Here is a 19,538-nt window from a genome sequence, read left to right on the forward strand (position 1 = left end):
CCGGATCTGCGCAAGCGCGGCGCCGCCGACCCCTAGCGGTTCACTTCCGGGAGCCGAGCCTCCGCGCTTCCCGGGCTGGCCTCCGGGTCTCGTGTCCCCCTGGGTGGCCGACCCCCTCCGACCGGCCCGGCGGGACCGAGCCGAGCCGCGGGGCCCGCCGTGGCCTGGCCATGAGCGCGGCCGCATGATGCGTCCCTGCCTCGGCCGCTGCAGTCGCCGCCGCCGCCGCCGCCGCCGCCGATCGGGAGGAGCCGCAGCGCCGGGCGACCCCGCCCGGGCCTCGGGTGAGCTCGGCGGGCCGGGTCGGGCGGGCTGCTGGCACCCGGCTCTCCCGGCCGATCCGGGGCCCCCCGTCCGCCAGTCTCGGGCGCCTTGCTCCGTCCTGCTCCGCCGCGCCCCGCCGCACCTGCGACCTTCCTGAGTGCCTCTCGGGGGCATCTCTGTGCCGGCGCTTGACTCCTTCCTCTGCCGGGTGTCTCCTCGTCCCTCCTTGGTGCACCTCTCGGGGTAGGGCCCGAATTGCAGCCCCAGCTTGTTGCCTGACCTTGGGCGTGACACTCAGCTCTCCCAGCCACAGCTCCCTCCTTTTGATAGCTAATAAGGGGGTGGTTGTTAGGGCCAGAAGACACAGTAGCTATAAACCCTCTGTAAGCTGTAAAGAGTAGTTTATGGGCTTGCATTACAATAGGCTTTCTTAAACATCGCCTATGGCTTCTCAAATGCGCCTGTTCTTCACTCCTTTATACGTTTTTAGCTTTTCTTTTTTGTTCTTTGCCAGCTCCCTCCTCTTTTCTTTCCCTGTCCAGGATCTTTTCAGGGGTTACCTACCAGGCCACCTGGGACAGTCAGGTCAGCCTTCAGGGCAGTGTTTGAATCTTGCTGCAACCAGAATCATCTCTCCTGAGGAGTCATTGCTGCTGGAACTGTCTCTCTTCGCTGTTGGATGGAGACACTTTATTGGCTTGTGGGTAACCGGTTTTATGAGTGTAAGAACTGTCCACATAGCTGCTTTGTAGCTTTTTTTGCTGACCAGGTCCTGTAAAATGCAGTCCAATCAATGCTACAGTGCTTAACATTTGCAGTCTGCTTAGCATTTGTACTTAATGCACATAGATTTATCTATTTTACTGCTACTGTCTCAAATCTCAGTCTAGAAAGCTAGACCCCCGTCCGCCAATCTCGGGCCCCTTGCTTGAGGGTCTGGAAATCTCGGTCAACATATATTCCTTCTTAGACTATTCACCTCAAAGACGGTGAATTGAATCTTCTGATACTTTTACAACTTTTAATTTTTTTCAAAATCAGACCTAGTTTTTTGATACTGTCTTACAACTTTTATGAAACCAAAGGCAACTTTCAAAAGTCACCTTGTTAAATTTGCTTGTTAGTAGGTCAGGATACTTGATTAAAGAGAAAGTCACCGGGGGTATTTGAAAAATGGGGTGGAACACACATGTTAAATCGCATCTCTTGAACCTTCTGGTAAAAATGGAAGGATCAGAGTGATGGACACTATTTGGATTGTGTACTTTCTGGAATGAGGCTGGTAGGTTAACTTTTGAGTTGTGAGGTGGAGGAGAATGAGACTAAATGAAGGCAATTTCCTAAAGAATGCATAAAACAACAGGTGGAACTCTCTGCACACATCTCAAGTCAAAGTCAAATGAGTAGACATGTATACAGAGTTTGTTTTGTTTTTTTTAAACCAGTGACTCAGAGCCTGCCTCGATTACAGTGAGTGAATTGGGAAATACTGGCATGACTAGAATGACCTCAGTGAGAGAGAAAGTACTGAAAGGAGCTCTGTATAAGAACTGTCTTGAGCCAGTCAAAAGCCTGGATGTGCCTTTCCACTTTTACTGAAACTGTTCCCTGCAGGCTTGGACCCTTTGGTGACATAAGTAATACCATCTTTGTTAATTTCAGGAACTGGACCGAACAGTAAGTTCTCATATGAAGTGAATGCCTGGGATGAATTGAGTACTAGTTTTCCTGATGATTCCAGACCTTCCCTGCTCCAGACCATGCTGAACAGCTCTAAGGATAGTTTTCTTGAAGCAGCTTTTTGGGGGTCAGTCAGTTTAGTCGCTCAGTCGTGTCCAACTCTTTGCAACCCCATGGACTGCAGCACATCGGGCTTCCCTGTCCATCACCAACTCCTGGAGCCTACTCAAACTCATGTCCACTGAGTCCGTGATGCTGTCCAACCATTTCATCCTCTGTCGTCCCCTTCTCCTCCCACCTTCAATCTTTCCCAGCATCAGTGTCTTTTTGGGGGGTATGTTTCTTTAAAGTAATGTTTTATTTAATTTTTTGGCCACACCATGAGGCTTGTGAGAACTAAGTTCCCTGAGTCAGGAATTGAACCCATGCTCTAAGTAGTGAAAGCAGAGTCCTAACCACTGAACTGCCAGGGAATTCCCTAAAGTAATGGTTTAATTATAAAATTAATACATACTTGTTTTGTTTAAAAAAAAATCAAACACTAGAGCAGAGCATAAAATATAGAGTCCCAAACACTTCTCTTGCTCCCTGTTGTCCCCAGTGTCACGTTAACAACCTGTGTGTGCCCCTTCAGCTGTAGTACCCAAGAATTGAGCCACCTGCAGAGCTGGTCAGCTACACAGTCTAGAGGGAACAGTTTACCTTGTCTGTACTTTGGTCTGCCTGTTCCGGGATGGCATTTCATCAATCACTTGCCTCTGATTTTTTTTTTCTCTTTCACCCACTTCTTTGCCTCTATCTACAGACATGTTCTTGTCTCAATTACTGCTTGATTCCATTCTTGAAAAAGCGCCAGTAGAATTTTATTAATTGTCTGATAAAATCCAGACTCCTCATGGGGCCAAGATAATGCCTTATATTGGTACAGCACCTCATAGTTTTGAAAACACTTTATCCTGCAGTGCTCTCTGTGTCTTGGGTGCTTGGTGAATGAATGATCTTGCTGGGTAGAGTGGGAGTCTTCTAAGGAGGAGATAGCAGGAGCAGAAGCACAGGGCCGGGGGTGGGTGGGGGGTTGTCCACAGACACAGCAGGGAAACGTCAGGAAGGCTGGGCAAAGAGCCTGGAGAAGCGAGCCCTGAATGCCATGGCCCCAGGGCTTGGCCCCTCTATCGGTTATATTCTGCAGAGGGACAGCGAGAGGTGAGGGGAGCCTGAGCTTGGGTCGTGGGAAGGCAGGCAGGGCAAGGGCCTAGCGGCAACAAGTGTCAGCAGCTCCTAGGAGGAGGGACGGGGAGGAGGACTTGGGTCTCGAGGGGAAGGTGCATAGTAAACCCTGGGTGTGCGGGGAGCATTATCAGTTAATGGGAGGAGAGGCCGGCTCTGTTAAGCCGGCGGTTTAGGTCATTCCGGGAGAGGGCACGGGGCGTGTGCAGCCCCGGTAATTAGCAGGAGCAGTCAGGATAGAGAGGCTTCCAGCTTCTCTTGAGACAGGCTTTTTACAGCGTTATCTTGGTTGAAATGCTTTTAATTCTTAGCGTTCTGTATTTCCAAAACTCACTCTGTTACAGAATGCATTTTCTAAAACCAAGTGCTTTGGGAGGCCGTGTGTTTTAATGGAAGAACATGGGCTTTGGAGTCAAAACTCCGAAGTTGTTTTTTTCTTAAACAGACCCCCACCTGACTGACAGGCTGTGGCTGTGATGCGGGGATAAAGGTGGGAGCTTTGGTATTTCGTCCTTGTGGCTTCGAGGCTGCTTCGTGCAGCCTGTGCACTCCTGGGGACACACCCAGAATAAACCCTGCTACTGGGGGTCCCGGTCCTAACCTGTCCACATTACCCCACCCCAGACTCCCACTTTTGACTCTTTTCCCTAGTCCTTTCGTGTTCCTGTGGGCTTCATTTTTGCTTTTTCTTCTCTCACTCAACAGGTATTTGCAGAGGTCAGGGTGTGCCGGGGATAAGAGTAGAACATTCCATTGAGGTGATGACAAGGGAACGAGACAGTGCGGGTGGGAGGGAGGTGGGGGGAGGCCCACAGGCCCCACACGGGAGGTCTGGGGGTTTTGTTCTAACCGTAGAGGCAGCCACTGGCTGGTTTTGATAAACCCGGGAGTGGCAGGGTCTGACTTCTATCTGTTAAAACTGGCTCCAGATGCTGACTGGGGAATGGGTTAGGAGCCGGAGAGTAGGTTGGGGGGTGCGCAGAGGCCGCGAGTGTGTATCAGTGCTGGTTCATGCAGCCCAGGTGAGGGCTCCTGAGCCTTCATCAGGCGAGGCAGGCTGGTGGAGGGTGGCGCACATCTAGGCAGGTTTTGAAAGTCAAGCTAACAGGAAGGACCTGCTCATGGGTGAAGTGTGGAGGGCTAGGGGAGAAAAGTGACGTGAAGGGTGTGTCCTGATTTTTTACTTTGGCAACTAGGTGGTGGTGCAGGTGCCGTTTATCAAGATGACAAGGTGGGATCCCAGCAGTTTGGTGGGTGGAGAGGTTTCTGCTTTGACCTGACTGTGGTCTTGTTGAGTAACCTGTCAGAGACACTCAACAGCACATTCTTCGTTTGGGGGTTTCCCACATGCATTTTCTCTAACTTCACGGAACTGAGCTCTTGGAGATCAGCTGGAGAGCACACAGCCAACGAGGAAAACCCAAGACCCCGCCTGAGCACCCCAACACTGAGGTGTCTGTGGAGAGAGGGGCCTGCCAGGAGTCTGGGAGTGGCTGGCGGGGAAGGGGAAGAAGCCCATGTCGCCCCCACCTCCACCGAGAGCCTCGGCTCCTTCTGTGTTTCTCAGTTTGACCTCTTTTGTTTTAGTATGAAGGACCTTTCGAGAGAGGTTGCATAAGTTTACTGTTCACAGAATGGCCGATGTGCCAGCATACCACTGAGACTTGGCTTCGGTCCGTTGTTTTTTTTCCCTCAAAGGTTTATATTCTCTTCTTCAGCTTCAGTAATTTGAGAAGAAAATAGTGGTTCATATGGCATACATTATTGGTCTGGTTTCAAAGCCCAGACTAAATCTTTCATGATTGCAAATGGATGGAAAGAACATTTAAGAACGTAATTGCAGTTGCAGTGAATGCACTGGGCTAGGTGATCTGCACGCTCCCCTCCCTCAGTGAGGAGCCTGTGTCCCTGTTGTCTCCCCGCCTCACCCAGGCCTGTGCTGGCTCGCTTACACCGGGCTGCAGCCGTCTGCCCTTCTCCTAAGCCTCCCCTGCTGCAGAGCAGCCTGTTGGCGGGGCCACATGTGACATCTTCCCGTTATCCCCGGTGACGGCACCTCCTTGGAGTTCTTAAAATTCTCCCTGGAAGCTTATTTTTTGGTCATAATTATTTCCCTTACATCATAGTAAGTTGAGAAAACAACAGGAAATCCAGAGAATGAACTTTAGACCAAACGACGGAAAATGTACCAGGGCGGATCACTAAAGAGGATAAATCACACACAGGTGCCCCTGCTGACCCAGCCTCAGGCCCACCTGGCTCCCGAGCCCGCCTGCCAGGCCTGTGTGTGCTGACTGCTCCAGCCATCGTGCGCCTGCCCCCATCTGCTCCCTCCTGGCCCTGCTCTGGGTCCTGGCAGTCCCTCCTGGTTGCCTGCCTTCCTCCTTCCACCCCAGTCGTACTTGGTCAGTAATGGCTCTAAAACATCTGTTTACCAAAGCCCCAGTGTCTCCCTTTGCAGCAGAACGAAGTGCGGAATTCCAGATGTCCTAGCTTGGCCTCTGGGTGCTTCCTGGGCGGCCCGGCCTCCTTCCCTGCCTCCCTTACGCTGGGGGCGGGGTGGGAGGTGCTGCAGCCCGTGGGTTCCCTCTCCTCCCTCCGTGCCCCTTGCACCGTTGCCTTCCTGGTGGACACCGTTCTGTTCTCTGGACAGGATGAGCTATTGTCGGCTCTCTTCGTCCTCACCCTCTGCTGTCACTGGGGGAAACACCGAGACACCACTCCGCAGGCCGGTTCCCATCTCTGGTGTGTGAGCGCTCGTGGGCCGGGGGCCTGTCTGCGGTCGAGCATCCTGTGGGCCTCGCGTGGTGTCTGGAGCTTGGGGGCCCGCCCCCACGTCTGAATGCAGCAGATCTCAGGGCGCTGCGTCTGCTTCTCACGCCGCCTCTGTGCCCAAGGCAGAGATTTGCTTACTGCTCTTTTTTATAGGTCAGCAGTGGGTGTCTGAAGAGTAGAACAATGCTGAGTGTAAAAGCAGCACGTTAATGTAAACATGAACACCAGACTCTAGGGTAGGCATTCCTGTTACTGCAATAGCAACTGATCCCCGAAGAATACTGATGTCTCTTGTTTACTTGTTTTCAGTTTGTTTATGAGATGCATTTTCTGTCTATAGGCATGAAGAGAAAACACTGGGGGAGGAGATTAATAAGACACTTGCCCACAGATACTGTCAAGGGTCGACTGAGACAGGGCCTGGCTCAGAAGGCAGAGTCTGCGGGGAGAGCACCTAGAACGCGGCTGTTACCGCTCCCTTCACACCTGCACACACACCTGTGCTGGTGGTTTTTTCTCTTCAGTTTTTAGTTGAGGAATAATTCATGTAAAATGAAATGGACAACTTTAAGTGTGTAATTTTTTGTTTTATTTTAAAATATGTACTCGGCGTGCTGAGTCTTCGTTGCAGCATGTGGGATCTGGTTCTCTGACCAGGGGCTGAACCCGGGCCCCTGTCTTAGGGCTGCGTCCTAGCCACTGGACCGGCAGGGAAGCCCCCTAACTGTCCTCTAACAGTTTGCTGAGTTTTGTCCTGACAGTGTGTGCGTGTCTGTAGCCTGCTGCCCTGGCCACGTAGGGGACTTTGCATCAAATCAGAAAGCTGCCTTGGGGTCTCTGTCCTTCCCTCTTGTGGTCCAGCCCCATTCTGAGTTCTTTCAAAGTACATTAGCTTTGTTTGGTTAGAGGGCCATGGAGATTGACTCCTACTGAATACATTCTTCTGTGTCTGGTTTCTTTCACTTAGCCACACTGTTGCATGTATCTAACCTCCCCCCATTTTTTAGTATGAGTTGTACGAATAACTTGGTGTGTTTGTTCATCCCCTGGCGGGGGATGTTTGGGCGTTCTGGTTTGGTGGTTGTGATGAAGGGAGCAGCTGTGACCAGCTGTGTGCATGTTCTGTGTTCACACTCACACGTGTGTGGTCACTCACGCAGTCGTGTCCGGCTCCGCAAACCCAGGGACTGTGGCCCATCAGGCTCCTCTCTCTGTGGGATTTCCCAGGCAAGAATGCTGGAGTGGGTTGCCATTTTCTTCTCCAGGGGATGGTCCTGACCCTGGAATCAAACCCAGGCAAGAATGCTGGAGTGGGTTGCCATTTTCTTCTCCAGGGGATGGTCCTGACCCTGGAATCAAACCCGCATCTCCTGCATTGGCAGGCGGATTCTTTACCACTGAGCCACCTGGGAAGCCTGGGTCACATTCACCTTGAGGTAAATACCTAAAAGTGGAATTTCCAAGTCACAGGGCGGGTGTTTGGTTTTACTTGGAGAAAGTGCCAGACCACTTTCCAAAGTGTTGGTTACTTTTTAAAATTTATGAAAGTAACTGGGGATTTGGCCTCACTGTAGAGATTCTGCTTAGGCCCGCGGCCTGGGATGCATTGACCTGTGTTTTGCAGAGTCAGTTTTCTTTTAAAACACTGCTAACATAAGCTCATTTGAAGATATTCAGAATGAATGTGAATGAAAAGTGGAAAATATTGCTAAGCATAATTAGGCATTACTGGTTCAGCACGTTATTCAGCATTTAAAGTTGTTGGCTACGCATAGATACTTGAATAAAGTTACTATATGTAAATGCCATATTTTAAAAGTCAGCTCTGGGCTTCCCTGGTGACTCAGTGGTTAAAGAACCCGCCTGCCAATGCAGGAGACGTGGGTTCGATCCCTGATCTGGGAAGATCCCTCACGGCATGGAGCACCCAAGCCCGAGCACCACCACTCCAGAGCCTGTGCCCGGGAGCCGCAGCTGCTGAGGCCCACATGCTGTAGAGCCCATGTCCCGCAAGAAGAGAAGCCGCAGCAATGAGAATCCCACGCACCCCAACTAGAGAGCACCCCCTGGTCTCTGCAGCTGGAGGAGAGCCTGCAGAGCAACGAAGACCAGCTCAGCGAAAAATAAATACGTCAAGTTATCAATACACACAGTTATCAAAAAGGTCACCTACTGTAGTTTAAGCAGCTTGTGGTCCATGGCCACATGTGTTACTAAGAGTTCCGAAGGCACTCAGAGTCACAGGGACACCAGAGAGCTTTGGTGTCGGGCCAGCGCTGGCTGTGGGCAGGAGGTTGTCCAGCTCAGCGTGGAGGCGGGCAGGGGAGCCTGACCCCAGAGCCAGCACGCGGAAGGGGGCGCACGTGGCCAGGATGCAGCGAGCAGCCCCCGGTTCCTGGGGGGACCCAGAGCCCGTGCCCTGGAGACGACCAGGGAAGCTTAGCCTGCCTGCTCCTCAGTCCCACCAGTGCCGTGGCGCCTCACCGTCCTTCACGCCAGCCCTCTGGCGTCTTAAGTTAGGGGTCTTGGTTTCAGAAAACAGACACCAGCCGAGGGTTTGCCCAGCAGAGCAGTGTCACACTGTAGGACGCTGGGTGCAAACGGAGCGGGCCGGCCGTCAGGCGCCGGGGCTGGGGGCTGGGGCCGCAGTGGAACCGTGCCAGGAAGGACGTCTCGGCTGGGGGCTGCCTTTGCCAGACAGCCTGTCGTTCGGAAGTTGGTCCTCTGATTCCTTGTCTCTCCTGTGGTCTTTCTGACTTTTCTTCAGTTTGTTTTTTAGTTGATTTACAATTCTGTGTCAGTTTCAGTGTACAGCAGGGTGATTCGATTATATGTATATATACGTACACACACACATGTGCGCACGCGTGTGTATGTGTGTATTCTTTTCCAGATTCTTTGCCATTATCATTCTTACAAGGTGTCAAACGCAGTTCCCTGTGCTATAGAGCAGGTCCTTGTTGCTTATCTAGTTTCTATATGGTAGCGTGTATCTGTTAATCTCAAACTCCTATTTCCCCTGCCTCTTTTTTGTTTAATTCTCCTTTCTGGGAGCCTTCCCACTCTCTCTTCCAATCCTGTTTTTAAGATTTTAAAATTCTATCATATCATTTTTCAATAAGTAGGAAGTTCTCAGAATGTTCCTCTTTGTCTCACAAATGCAGTCTCTTATTTCTTCGGTTTTCTTCCCTGTGCATTATACCTGCTCTTAACTCCTGTTTCCCTCTGGCTTCTTTCTGGGGCTCTGTCTCTCATGACACCTGGTTGGGGCTTTCTCCAAAATATCTGACTCTTGGCTGTTCGCTGACATTTAAGCATGAGATCTGCCAGGCGCGTGGAGGGGGCCGTGTCCGTGGTCAGCTGGCCTCTGGCGGCCCTGCTCTTGGGGAAGCCTGGCAGCACTCTGCCCTCTCTGGGGGATACCCGCACCTCGTGGTGTCAGTCGGCCTTTCTTCCTGGGCCAGATGAGTGCTTCCAGGAGGGCTGTCTGCTCGCCCACCTGCCAGTGAGCCCAGTGAGCCCGGCTGCTCCTCCCCGTCCCGCCTGCTCACTCGTGCCGCCCCTCCCGGGGCCCTTCCCCTGGGGGCCCTGGCGCACTTCTCACCTCTCACTCCCGTCGTTGGCTGCAGTTCCTCGGCTGTGGCTGGTGAAACAGTTACCGGTGGAAATGCAGGCTGACTAGATTTGGTCTGGATTATCCCCAGGGCTCTTTCTCGAGGGATTTTGGCTTACAGGTTTTATTTAAAACCGGGGCTAATGTAACAGGGGGGTAAAACGGACAGGTTTAAAATTTTCAGGATTCTCAGTCAATTTACTAGTAAGGAAAACCTACAGGAGTCATGATTTCATAAAGATAGTTCTGAATGCCAAAACAAGTAACTTTTCTAATTAGATTTTATTATCTTCCAGATCCTATCACATAGGACAGTATGCACCGTAAGATCCTCAAGAAAAGGCACAAAATATTCAAGTGATGTCTAGTGATAACTTGTGAGGTAAGTGTCTCCCTAGGTATATAATCACTGTTCCCTAAGTGCTCGCACTGACTTGCACCCGTTGATGGTTGAGAGTCCCCTCCTGTCTTTGCTTTGCTGACCACCTACCCTAAGAGTATAGTGAGTCTCTGGAGCAAGACCCCGATTATTAGCAGGAGTCACAAAATGAGGGTAGTTCTCCAGTCTGCATCACTGGAAAGGTTTTTCTTGAATGGCTGTCACTTAAACAATGGAGATCTGCAGCGTTGTCCTTGGTGTTCTCGGAAGTGAGGCTTGCTTTAACACGAGGAGAAACAGGTTCAGGGGTGTAGACAAAATCCCATTAAACTAGCCATGAAAGTAGAAAACCGATGATGCGATATCTGCTTGGCCTTCAGTCAACACACTATGCTTTCAGGTTTCTCTCAGGAAACCGAAATCCAGAGCACTCCTTTCGAAGGCGCTGCTGCTGCGGAGTGAGGCTGCGCCCTCGCCCTGGGGCCGCGGCGCCCGTTGCCTGCTCTGGTGTGCCCAGTGTCTGTAGCCGAGTTGGGCCTGAGGGAACAGTTTCTGCACTCCGTCCCCTCCCTTCCTGTCACACTGACATGGCGTAGGTGCTGTGACTCAGCGGCAGGCACCTGCGCTCGGTCACCGAGAGCCCAGTGTGCGCAGCCCAGCCGCCCCGCGTTCATGGACTGCTTTCTTGAACATCTCGGGAAGTAACTGTGGGGTATGAGACTGTCTCCCCCTGCCCCCGTGGGTGTCACACACCTGGCCCTGAGGCGCACAGCGCGACACGGCGGGGCCCTAACGTGCCCTGGGGCGGTCCCCGCCCAGGTGGGCGCCCTCACTCTTCCCACAGTCACGGCTGCCATCTGCGCCCGTTTCTGGGCCAGACAGCCGTGCTCTGACGAAAGGCTCTTCCGTCCCCGGACGCGTGGCTCTGCTCCCCGTCCAGCACCCAGGTGCCACTCCTCAACCTGCAGCCTACCTGAGGAGTAGCCATGCAGCAGTGCGATTCTGGCCAGAGGATTTTCTCAGCCTTGGTGGACGTGTATGACCCACTAGGAAGCTTGTGTGGCGATCACCAGGCCACTCGCCAGATCTGAGAGAGGGACCAACTTCACGCTGTTGCATCTGGTTGTAAATGAGATGAGTTAAAGGGGTAAAGAGACAGCAGGATGTTTATGAGGAAAACTGCATGTCTGACTACATGTTCTTGCCTGTCAGCTAATTTCCCAGGAAATGTTGGAGAGTTGTCAAAAGAACAGACCAGTGAGTGAGGGAAACTGTCAAAAGAATGAGAGAGGAAGGGCATTCTAGGAACAACGTAAAGAAGATGGAGATTAAAATGGGAGCCTGCCTCAAAAACATGCTCACCCATCATCAAAGAGTTAGAACTCGGGGGAAGGGAGAGCACACGCAGGGTGAGGTGGAGACCCGTTGGGTGAGAACCCTGAGCTCCGCATCCGGGGGCCAGCGTGGACATGAGCAGCAGGAGTCACCTGTCCACCAGGCTTGGTCCCCTCGGGCTCGGAGCCTGGGCCCCGCAGTGTGCGTCTGGCCATCGTCCTGTGTCATCCTGCTGAGGCGTGCCCCCTCCCGCCTTCCCGCAGGGAACCATGCCGTCCTCAGGGCACCGGCTGCGGGACGTCGAGCACCACCCTCTGCTGAGTGAGAATGACAGCTACGACTCCGCGGCCTCCTCTCCCGCCGATGCCGACGCGGCCGACAGGGTGTGGTTCATCCGCGACGGCTGCGGCATGATCTGCGCCGTGCTGACCTGGCTGCTAGTCGTGTACGCGGACTTCGTGGTCACATTCGTCATGCTGCTGCCCTCCAAGGACTTCTGGTACTCCGTGGTCAACGGGGTGGTCTTCAACTGCCTGGCGGTGCTCGCCCTGTCGTCTCACCTGCGTACCATGCTCACCGACCCTGTGAGTGCCCGCCCTCGCAGGGCTTTCCTGCCAGGTCTGGGCTGGGGAGACACCAGCAGCTGTGGCCGGAGGGTCTCGCACTCCCGTGGCCTTGGGGGTCAAGTTCCTGGGCACAGGCTGGCGACCTGGTCCTCAGCGTCCCCGCCTTGGGCTGCACATCTGTCCTCTGAGCACGTAGGAGCGCTCTTGGGTGGGTGGGGGTCACGTGCCTTACTGTGGAGCAGCGAGTGTGTGTCCATGAGAACGAAGGGGCGGCACTCTTAAACCTGGTCCCTTTCTTCTTACGGAACCTGTGACCCTCCCGCACATCACTTCCTTCCGGCGATAGGGCAGCCTGCCTGGTTCCTGCGGGCCTTGGAGCCCAGTGGTCCTCGGTCTTCACACGCGCCTGCTGGGCTTTGCAGACATGGTGTCAGCCCGGGCGCGCAGAGCTGGGCTCGGCTCCTCCGTCCCCGGCAGCGGGCTCTGTCTTTACTCCTGCTGACAGCGGTGCCCTGCCATCTTCCCCGCCCTTGATGTTCCCCACACGCCTGCTCTCTCCTCCCTAGTGGGGCTCCTTCTCCAGAAACACGTATTTCTGTGTGAAGGACAAGCCCCATGGGGCACAGAAACGAGACCCAGGCCTTCCTCCCAGTCCACACGGCCATGGCGTCCAGAATGATCTTCCAGACATAATTTTCACTGCCTGTGTCCACCACCCAGAGAGCAAACCCTCCGCTCTGCAGCCTGTGGCCCATGGCCACCCAGCACACCGGGTTCCCCGGCCCTCTGCAGCTCCCCAGTGCTGGGGGCTCGTGTGGACACCCTTTGAGAGCCTGGTAGCTACTCCCACCCCTGGGGCTGGACACCTGGGGGTCAGGGGCCCAGGGCCACAGTCCCCAGGCTGTGATAGGTGTGCAGGGAAGCATTATGTAACTTTAAAACACGAGATAAAGTCCTTTTTCCGACTGTTTTGTTCAGCCACCCCCTGCTGCAGCTGATAGGAAACCTGCGGGTGTGCTTATCAGGGACACCCTGCCCAGAGCCCAGGGTGGAGGGAGAGTGGCTGAGCAAACACAGCCAGCCTCTGGCGTGTCCTGCATGAAGTTGGAAAAATCCAGGTGACTCACCAAATCATGAAGGATAATGTGCTACTTGAGTTCATTTTATAGCTTAATTTTTCATGAAAACAAAACTTCTGGCCCTACATTACGTAATAGCTGTTTTTCACATTGATGTAAGTGGCAAGGACAGCGTGGCAAGGACAGCATTGTAAATGCTAAGACTAATTCCTAAATTTACTGGGTTTTTTTCTTTCTTAAAACTTCTCTTCTCCCAGCTAAAATACATTGTTATTAAACCATAGGGGGCAGTACCCAAAGGAAACGCTACTAAAGAGTACATGGAAAGCCTGCAGCTGAAGCCCGGAGAGGTGATCTACAAGTGCCCCAAGTGCTGCTGCATCAAGCCTGAGCGCGCCCACCACTGCAGGCATGGCGGCTCTGCCCCGGGGGGACCGCAGGCCCTGGGCCGGGGTGGTGGGGGGGGCCCTGAGCGCGCCCACCACTGCAGGCATGGCGGCTCTGCCCCAGGGGGACCGCAGGCCCTGGGCCGGGGTGGTGGGGGGGGCCCTGAGCGCGCCCACCACTGCAGGCACAGCGGCGCTGCCCCAAGGGGACCACGGGCCCCGGGCTGGGGTGGGGGGGCCCTGAGCGCGCCCACCACTGCAGGCACAGCGGCGCTGCCCCAAGGGGACCACAGGCCCCGGGCTGGGGTGGGGGGGCCCTGAGCGCACCCACCACTGCAGGCATGGCGGCTCTGCCCCAGGGGGACCGCAGGCCTCGGCGTGGGGGTGGGGGGGGGCCCTGAGCGTGCCCACCACTGCAGGCACGGCAGCTCTGCCCCAGGGGGACCGCAGGCCCCGGGCCGGGGTGGGGTGGGGGGCCCTGAGCGCGCCCACCACTGCAGGCACGACGGCGCTGCCCCAAGGGGACCACGGGCCCCAGAGCGGGGCTGGGGGGGGCCTGAGCACCCACCACTGACAGCAGGGAACCCATTTCCAGGCAGTCTGAATACCCACCACTGGAGGGACCCCCATCCTTAGGGCAGCCTGAGCACACACACAGCCCCCCCCCCCCCCCCCGGGACCACTTCAAAAGGACATCCTGAGCACCCACCTTCCCTGCGGCAGGATCCCCTGGGGCAGCCTCTTAGCAGAGCTGTTTTCAGTGGGTGGTGTTTCTTCAGAGCACAAAATTAGTGAAAATCTAACTTCTCCTTCTCAGCATTTGCAAAAGATGTATTCGGAAAATGGACCATCACTGCCCATGGGTGAACAACTGTGTCGGAGAAAAGAATCAGAGATTTTTTGTGCTCTTCACTGTGAGTAAAGATACTATTCATGTAGTGATTTGTGTTGAGTCCTAATTCTTTATCTACAGTCTTACCTGAAAGAGTGCATGTTTATTCTGACATCAGACCTGCAGTCCCTTCTCGGGGGTTCAGATTACAACTGTGCTGTCGCTGGTGGGGAGTCGCCCAGCAGATGAGTGTGTGTTGCCTCTGTTGCTCCAAGTGTTCACTGTGATTTAACTCTTTCCTGGATACCTTGTTCAGTTGTCACTAAAAAGTGTTTTCCCCGTGGTGTATTAGTCTGCGCAATTACTATCCTTGGTCCCGAGTGACCGAGAGGAGGCACGTCACCTGCTCCCTCACTGCTGCTGCCCACCTCCCACACCCTCCCTGAGTCCGAGGTGTAGCAGTGGGTCCTCACCCTCAGGTCCTGGCACCGTGCTGACCAGTGTCTCCCTGCAGATGTACATCGCTCTGGCATCCGTGCACGCGCTGGTCCTCTGTGGGCTGCAGTTCATTGCCTGCGTCCGAGGACAGTGGACAGGTAGGCCTGGGGGGCGGCTCCTCTTGCTCGTGCCGCGGTGGGGAGAGACGGAGGAAGAGGCCTCCGGTTTCAGAGGAAATCCTCGCGGTTGTCTTACGAATTAATGGAGCATTTTAAGAGGAGAATGTGGGAAAGTTCTCACACTGCCATTTACCTGGCACGATGAAGCCATATATATATATGTACACACACACACACACACACACACACACACACACACTCGGTCTTCCTTAGTCAGCTGATAGTTTCTGCTGAGTTCCATTTGTATCCTGCAGACCTTTGAGACTGAGTGGAAATTGGTGTGATCCCCGCAGGCCTGGTGTGTGCTCTGGCCACCGGCCAGGCATCATTCAGGGCCATCGGATGAGGCAGGACAAGCTGTGCGGCGTGGACTCGTGTGTGTGCCCTGCTCACAAGTGTAGGCACAGGCAACTCCCATCTCTTCTGGCTTTAGTTGTGTTTTAATACACAGTTCAGTACACGAATACATACACGAACGAATGCTGGCCTGGTAGGGCCACCCTCTGCCCTGGGTGGACAGCAGGTGTGCCCGTGAATGAAACGAGCTCACTTCTCTGTGGACAGTGGCACAGAGGGGGCCCTTCCGCGAGCTGGACCCCCGCACCTGCGGCTCAGGACGCTGGGGGTGCTGGGACACGCCTCACAGCCAGCCCCCTCTCATTCGCAGAGTGCAGTGACTTCTCCCCTCCGGTCACTGTCATCCTGTTAATCTTCCTGTGCCTTGAGGGTCTGCTGTTTTTCACTTTCACCGCGGTGATGTTCGGCACCCAGATCCACTCCATATGCAATGACGAGACGGTACGCCCCTCCTCTGCTGGGTGTGTGTGGCCTCAGTGCACCGGAGTGGGTGGGCAGTGGACGCAAGGGCCTGGTGTTCCCCAGGAGGTGGGCGGAGTAGCCCCCATGGACCATGACAGCTTCACTGCCTGTGTCCCTCTCCCCGGGCACAGCTCAGGGCTCAAGGGTCCCTTTGATTTGAAAGTCAACAGAGCCAGGCAAGTGGAGCCAGCAAATGCCCCGTTTCTCAGAGACCCCGCCCTCGGCAGCTGAGTGAGTCGCAGGGACTGGATCACATTCATGCCTTTCAGCTCAAGGCCTCTAGCAGGCACTTGACACGTATTTGTAAGACCCAGAAAGATCAGTGCCTGGCCCAGAGGACCGGCTCCCCTCGTGAGCTTTGCACCCACCTGGAGGCCCCTGCCCAGCTGTGTCTGATGTGGTCTGGCCTGGTGGCTAGAGCCCGGCTGTCTGCACAGGGGCCCGCAGGGCTGGCACCAGGACATGTGGTTCGGGTGGTGGCCACTCACCTGCCCTTCCTGCTCAGTACCTGCCCAGGGTTTTCCCGCTGCTGCTGCCCACTTGCTTTTCTTTCTCTCCCAGGAGATCGAGAGGCTGAAGAGCGAGAAGCCGACGTGGGAGCGGCGGCTGCGGTGGGAAGGGATGAAGTCCGTCTTTGGAGGCCCCCCCTCGCTGCTCTGGATGAACCCCTTCGTCGGCTTCCGATTCAGGCGACTGCAGACGAGACCCAGGAAAGGGGCCCCAGAGTTCTCAGTGTGAGGCCCTCTCGTCACTCCAGAACTTGTCCATGGACTTAAATTGTCTGGGGTTGGAAAGGGTATCAACAGCTCCCCTGTGACCCCAAGGGCGAGTGGACCAGCGGCCTGCAGCGAGCGGGGCTTCACACGTTCATGGTCACAGACGGCAGGTTTCCCCCACGAGTGACATCACTGTCCAATAATGAAGGGATGTGGCCGCACGGAGAAGCCAGACGTCATTCCCTCCCTGCACGGTCGGGAGTCTGTTAACACGCTCAGCGTTTTGTAGGAAGCTGTGTGGGCTGTTACACGGGTTGTTAAGAATCCTATGTGCCAAGCTGCTTTCCTCAATCATGAAGAAAAGCCAGTCCAGTGGACAGGAACGCCACGGTTGGTGGCCCTGGGACTCTTCGGGCCCCCTCAGTCCAGGAGGGGTCTGGACACAGGAGCCCGTGGGGGCTACGGGAGCAGCAGGGCTGTATGTTGCTCCTGGCCTGGGGCCAGTGGGCCCTGACCCCATGAGCAAGTCCTCGCGTGTCAGTGTGTGTGCGTGCACGTGTGTTTTAAAGTGGGCCGTGTTGTTCAGGCAATGTGTCATGGGGGTGTGCTGCAAACAAGCTATTTTTTAGAAACCAATGTTTCAGGGAAGAGGGGCGAGCTGTGCGGGGTCCCCTCCCATGGGGTTTACATGAATGTATTGCATACTGGAGAGTATCGAGATCCAAAGAACAGTCACTCCTGTGTGGTCCTCTGTTGCCCTCCCTCCTGTTTTCAGTTTATTTGAACAATCTGGAGTGCCTGACAGGGATTTGGAACCGCGCTGTGTGGTTCTGGCCAGATCAGTGGCGTGGACTGGCCCCTCTGTGTCCCCGGGCTTGCACGGCTGACCCTGCAGGAGGCGGGCGAGGCCCTGAGAAAGGGAAGGGACCTGGAGGCAGGAGTCCTGTGGACCTGGTTTGCAAACAGTATTCAGGATGGCAACAACTGGTTTGATTTTTTCAATTCTTACTTTTTTGGGGTATCATTTTGTTTGTTTCTCTACCCACATCACAAGTGATAAAACAGGACCCTTGGTGCAGAGTTTAAAGTTATGCCAGAAAGCAAACAGCTCCCCGCCCTGGGGATTCGCCTTAAACTTGCCTGGTCTGTCCATATTTTACGGGATTCCACCATCTCTGACACAGTCTGGGGTCCCGAGCCCCCTTCCACGCTGAGAAGAGTGGGCATCTCCCGCCTGGTCTCCATGCCTCTCTGCTCACCCATGAGCCATTTTGCTTTTGTTTGAATTAACCCATCCTCTATCCTGACCGGGGCTTCACCATTCCCGATCCAGGCTGACAGCAGATGTAGCCGAGGGGAACAGGCTGCAGGGCAGAGGTGAGGGGGCTCAGTCACCGCAGAAAAGGGGGTGGGGGGGGCTGAGTCACAGCCGAGGACAAACAGGAGACAGGAGTTCCCGAGGTTGTTCTGCACACTCATTTGCACATCCGTCACTGGGGTTGGATGTGTGTACTGAGCTTCAGTGTGAGGCTTTTAATATGTATATCCTGGTTATCAATAAAAATTATCGAAGTGGTTGAATCCTGTGAGACTTGGCAAATATGTGCAAATCAAGTATACTTGACATTTCAACCTCTTCTTTCAATGTAACTTTTGTAAGAAATAAAGTCACCAACTGACATTGTCCAGCAGTTTGTCCAGTGGCCGGTTCTTGGGGGGTTGTGGGCGTGTCTCCGTGCTCAGCTTTGCCTCGGCTCATGGACGCCGCACCCGGGCTGCGGTGTCCAGAGCCCCTACAGCACCTGAGACGCGTGATTCAGCACCAAGGTCGTGCTCACACAGGTTGCCGTTTCCACATTTTTCATTTTACTCTCAGTTGATGCACCTCGTCTCACTTAGCTTTGCACTAAAGCTTCCTTAATTTTTTAGTGTACTTAGAAATAAAAAGTTTTAAAAATCCCTTAAGTGCTTGCTGGGATTCACCAGTGAAGCCATCTATTCCTGGACTTTTATATTGGGAGGTTTTTGATCACTGACTCCATCTCCACATTAGTTATAGCTCTGTGCAGACTTGATAAAACTAGAAATGAAAGACTATACATTATATCCGATGCCAGAGGAAGATCACAAGAGACCACTGTGAGCAACTATGGCCAGCAAGCTGCGTGACTAGAAGAGGAGGATCGATTCCCAGGATCAGAAACATACTGAGACTAAGTCACGAAGAAACAGCATCCACTAGAAGACGCCAGCCGAGGAGGGTGCCACGGTGTGTTTGGGAAAGCGTGGCCAGTCATCACTCTGGTCATCACTGCTCAGGGGAATGCAGAGGCAAGTGCCAGCGGCACATACTTTGTTTTGAGGAATTTGTGGGGGCAACGTGAGACCTCAAATCGCTAAAGCAGCAATGTTCAAATCAACTGAAACGCCTGAGGTTTAATTTTGCTTCTATTGCATCTCCTCGTTCTGTCATCCTTGAGGACGTCGTGTGGAACAAGTCAGGAAAGAAGAGAGTGCTCCTTCAGAGTCAGCCGCCTGGCCACTGCTGGGATCTGCTGAGACCGTGCAGGGCGGGTGGCCCTTGCAGGTCTGCCGTCTTAGAATAGCTCTGCTCCTTTCCCTACCCCAGCCAGCCTGAAGAAGGGGTCACCCTGCTCTGAGGCCAGTGGCATGTCTGTCTGAAGGCCTGGAGACATCTTCGGATCACCAGGTGCTGGTGGGCCCACTCTGAAGGGGACGTGGTCCTCCGGGTGCAGAAGCACTGACTTACTTGCAACACAGGCGCAGTAGCCCTGAAGTCCTCTCCCCAACAGGCCTGGCATGGGACAGCCAAGCTCCATACGCCGTCTAGCCACAGGTCCACCTGGGCACCAGGAAACTCAGACTCAGGCAGCAACCAGTCCTCCGACACACCAGCACCATCCCCAGGCTGGGAGAACTTGCTTGAGTTTCAAGAAAAGTCCCAAGTACATAGATAAATATGGTGATGATCGCCAAGATGTGATTTTGACATTTCCAGTTTCCAAAGTGCCTTCCTCTGTGGCCGGATCACATGTTCCCTAAGAACTTCCAGGCTGATAACAGTGCACCCATTTTATAGACCAACAGACTTTCATCGAGGTTCTCAGAGGGAGGAAGAAAGGAGTGAGTCCACATGGACATTTAGAATAAAAGCACTTTTTTCTAACCTAGATCCGTCTCTGTTTTTACTTTTTAAAATACTGAGTTCAGGGACTTTCCAGGGGCTGAG

General features: G+C 54.1%; 1 protein-coding gene across 4 annotated transcripts; it reads left to right on the forward strand.

Moving 5' to 3' along the window:
• The first annotated feature begins 45 nt into the window (after positions 1-45).
• Positions 46-17,979, forward strand: ZDHHC7 (zinc finger DHHC-type palmitoyltransferase 7). Of its 4 annotated transcripts, XM_043437883.1 has the most exons (9): positions 311-507; positions 807-964; positions 9,856-9,941; positions 11,537-11,857; positions 13,203-13,327; positions 14,122-14,218; positions 14,651-14,732; positions 15,421-15,551; positions 16,134-17,979. In XM_043437883.1, the coding sequence occupies exons 4-9, from the start codon at positions 11,543-11,545 to the stop codon at positions 16,308-16,310; spliced, it is 927 nt and encodes a 308-aa protein (XP_043293818.1). In that variant the 5' UTR covers positions 311-507; positions 807-964; positions 9,856-9,941; positions 11,537-11,542; the 3' UTR covers positions 16,311-17,979. The 4 variants fall into 4 exon arrangements, with proteins under 4 accessions (XP_043293819.1, XP_043293816.1, XP_043293818.1 ...); XM_043437881.1 differs by lacking the exons at positions 311-507; positions 807-964 and adding an exon at positions 49-284; XM_043437882.1 differs by lacking the exon at positions 807-964.
• The last annotated feature ends 1,559 nt before the right edge of the window (positions 17,980-19,538 follow it).

This window comes from Cervus canadensis, chromosome 18, assembly GCF_019320065.1.
Source record: "Cervus canadensis isolate Bull #8, Minnesota chromosome 18, ASM1932006v1, whole genome shotgun sequence".
In the NCBI taxonomy this organism is placed as follows: domain Eukaryota; kingdom Metazoa; phylum Chordata; class Mammalia; order Artiodactyla; family Cervidae; genus Cervus; species Cervus canadensis.

Bases quoted from the DNA above. Each gene is read 5' to 3' on its own strand.
- ZDHHC7 (XM_043437881.1), top strand. From the start codon at position 11,543: ATGCCGTCCTCAGGGCACCGGCTGCGGGACGTCGAGCACCACCCTCTG. The intron at 13,328-14,121 runs GCATGGCGGCTC...TCTCCTTCTCAG, and splicing joins GAGCGCGCCCACCACTGCAG to CATTTGCAAAAGATGTATTC. The intron at 14,219-14,650 runs GTGAGTAAAGAT...GTCTCCCTGCAG, and splicing joins GATTTTTTGTGCTCTTCACT to ATGTACATCGCTCTGGCATC.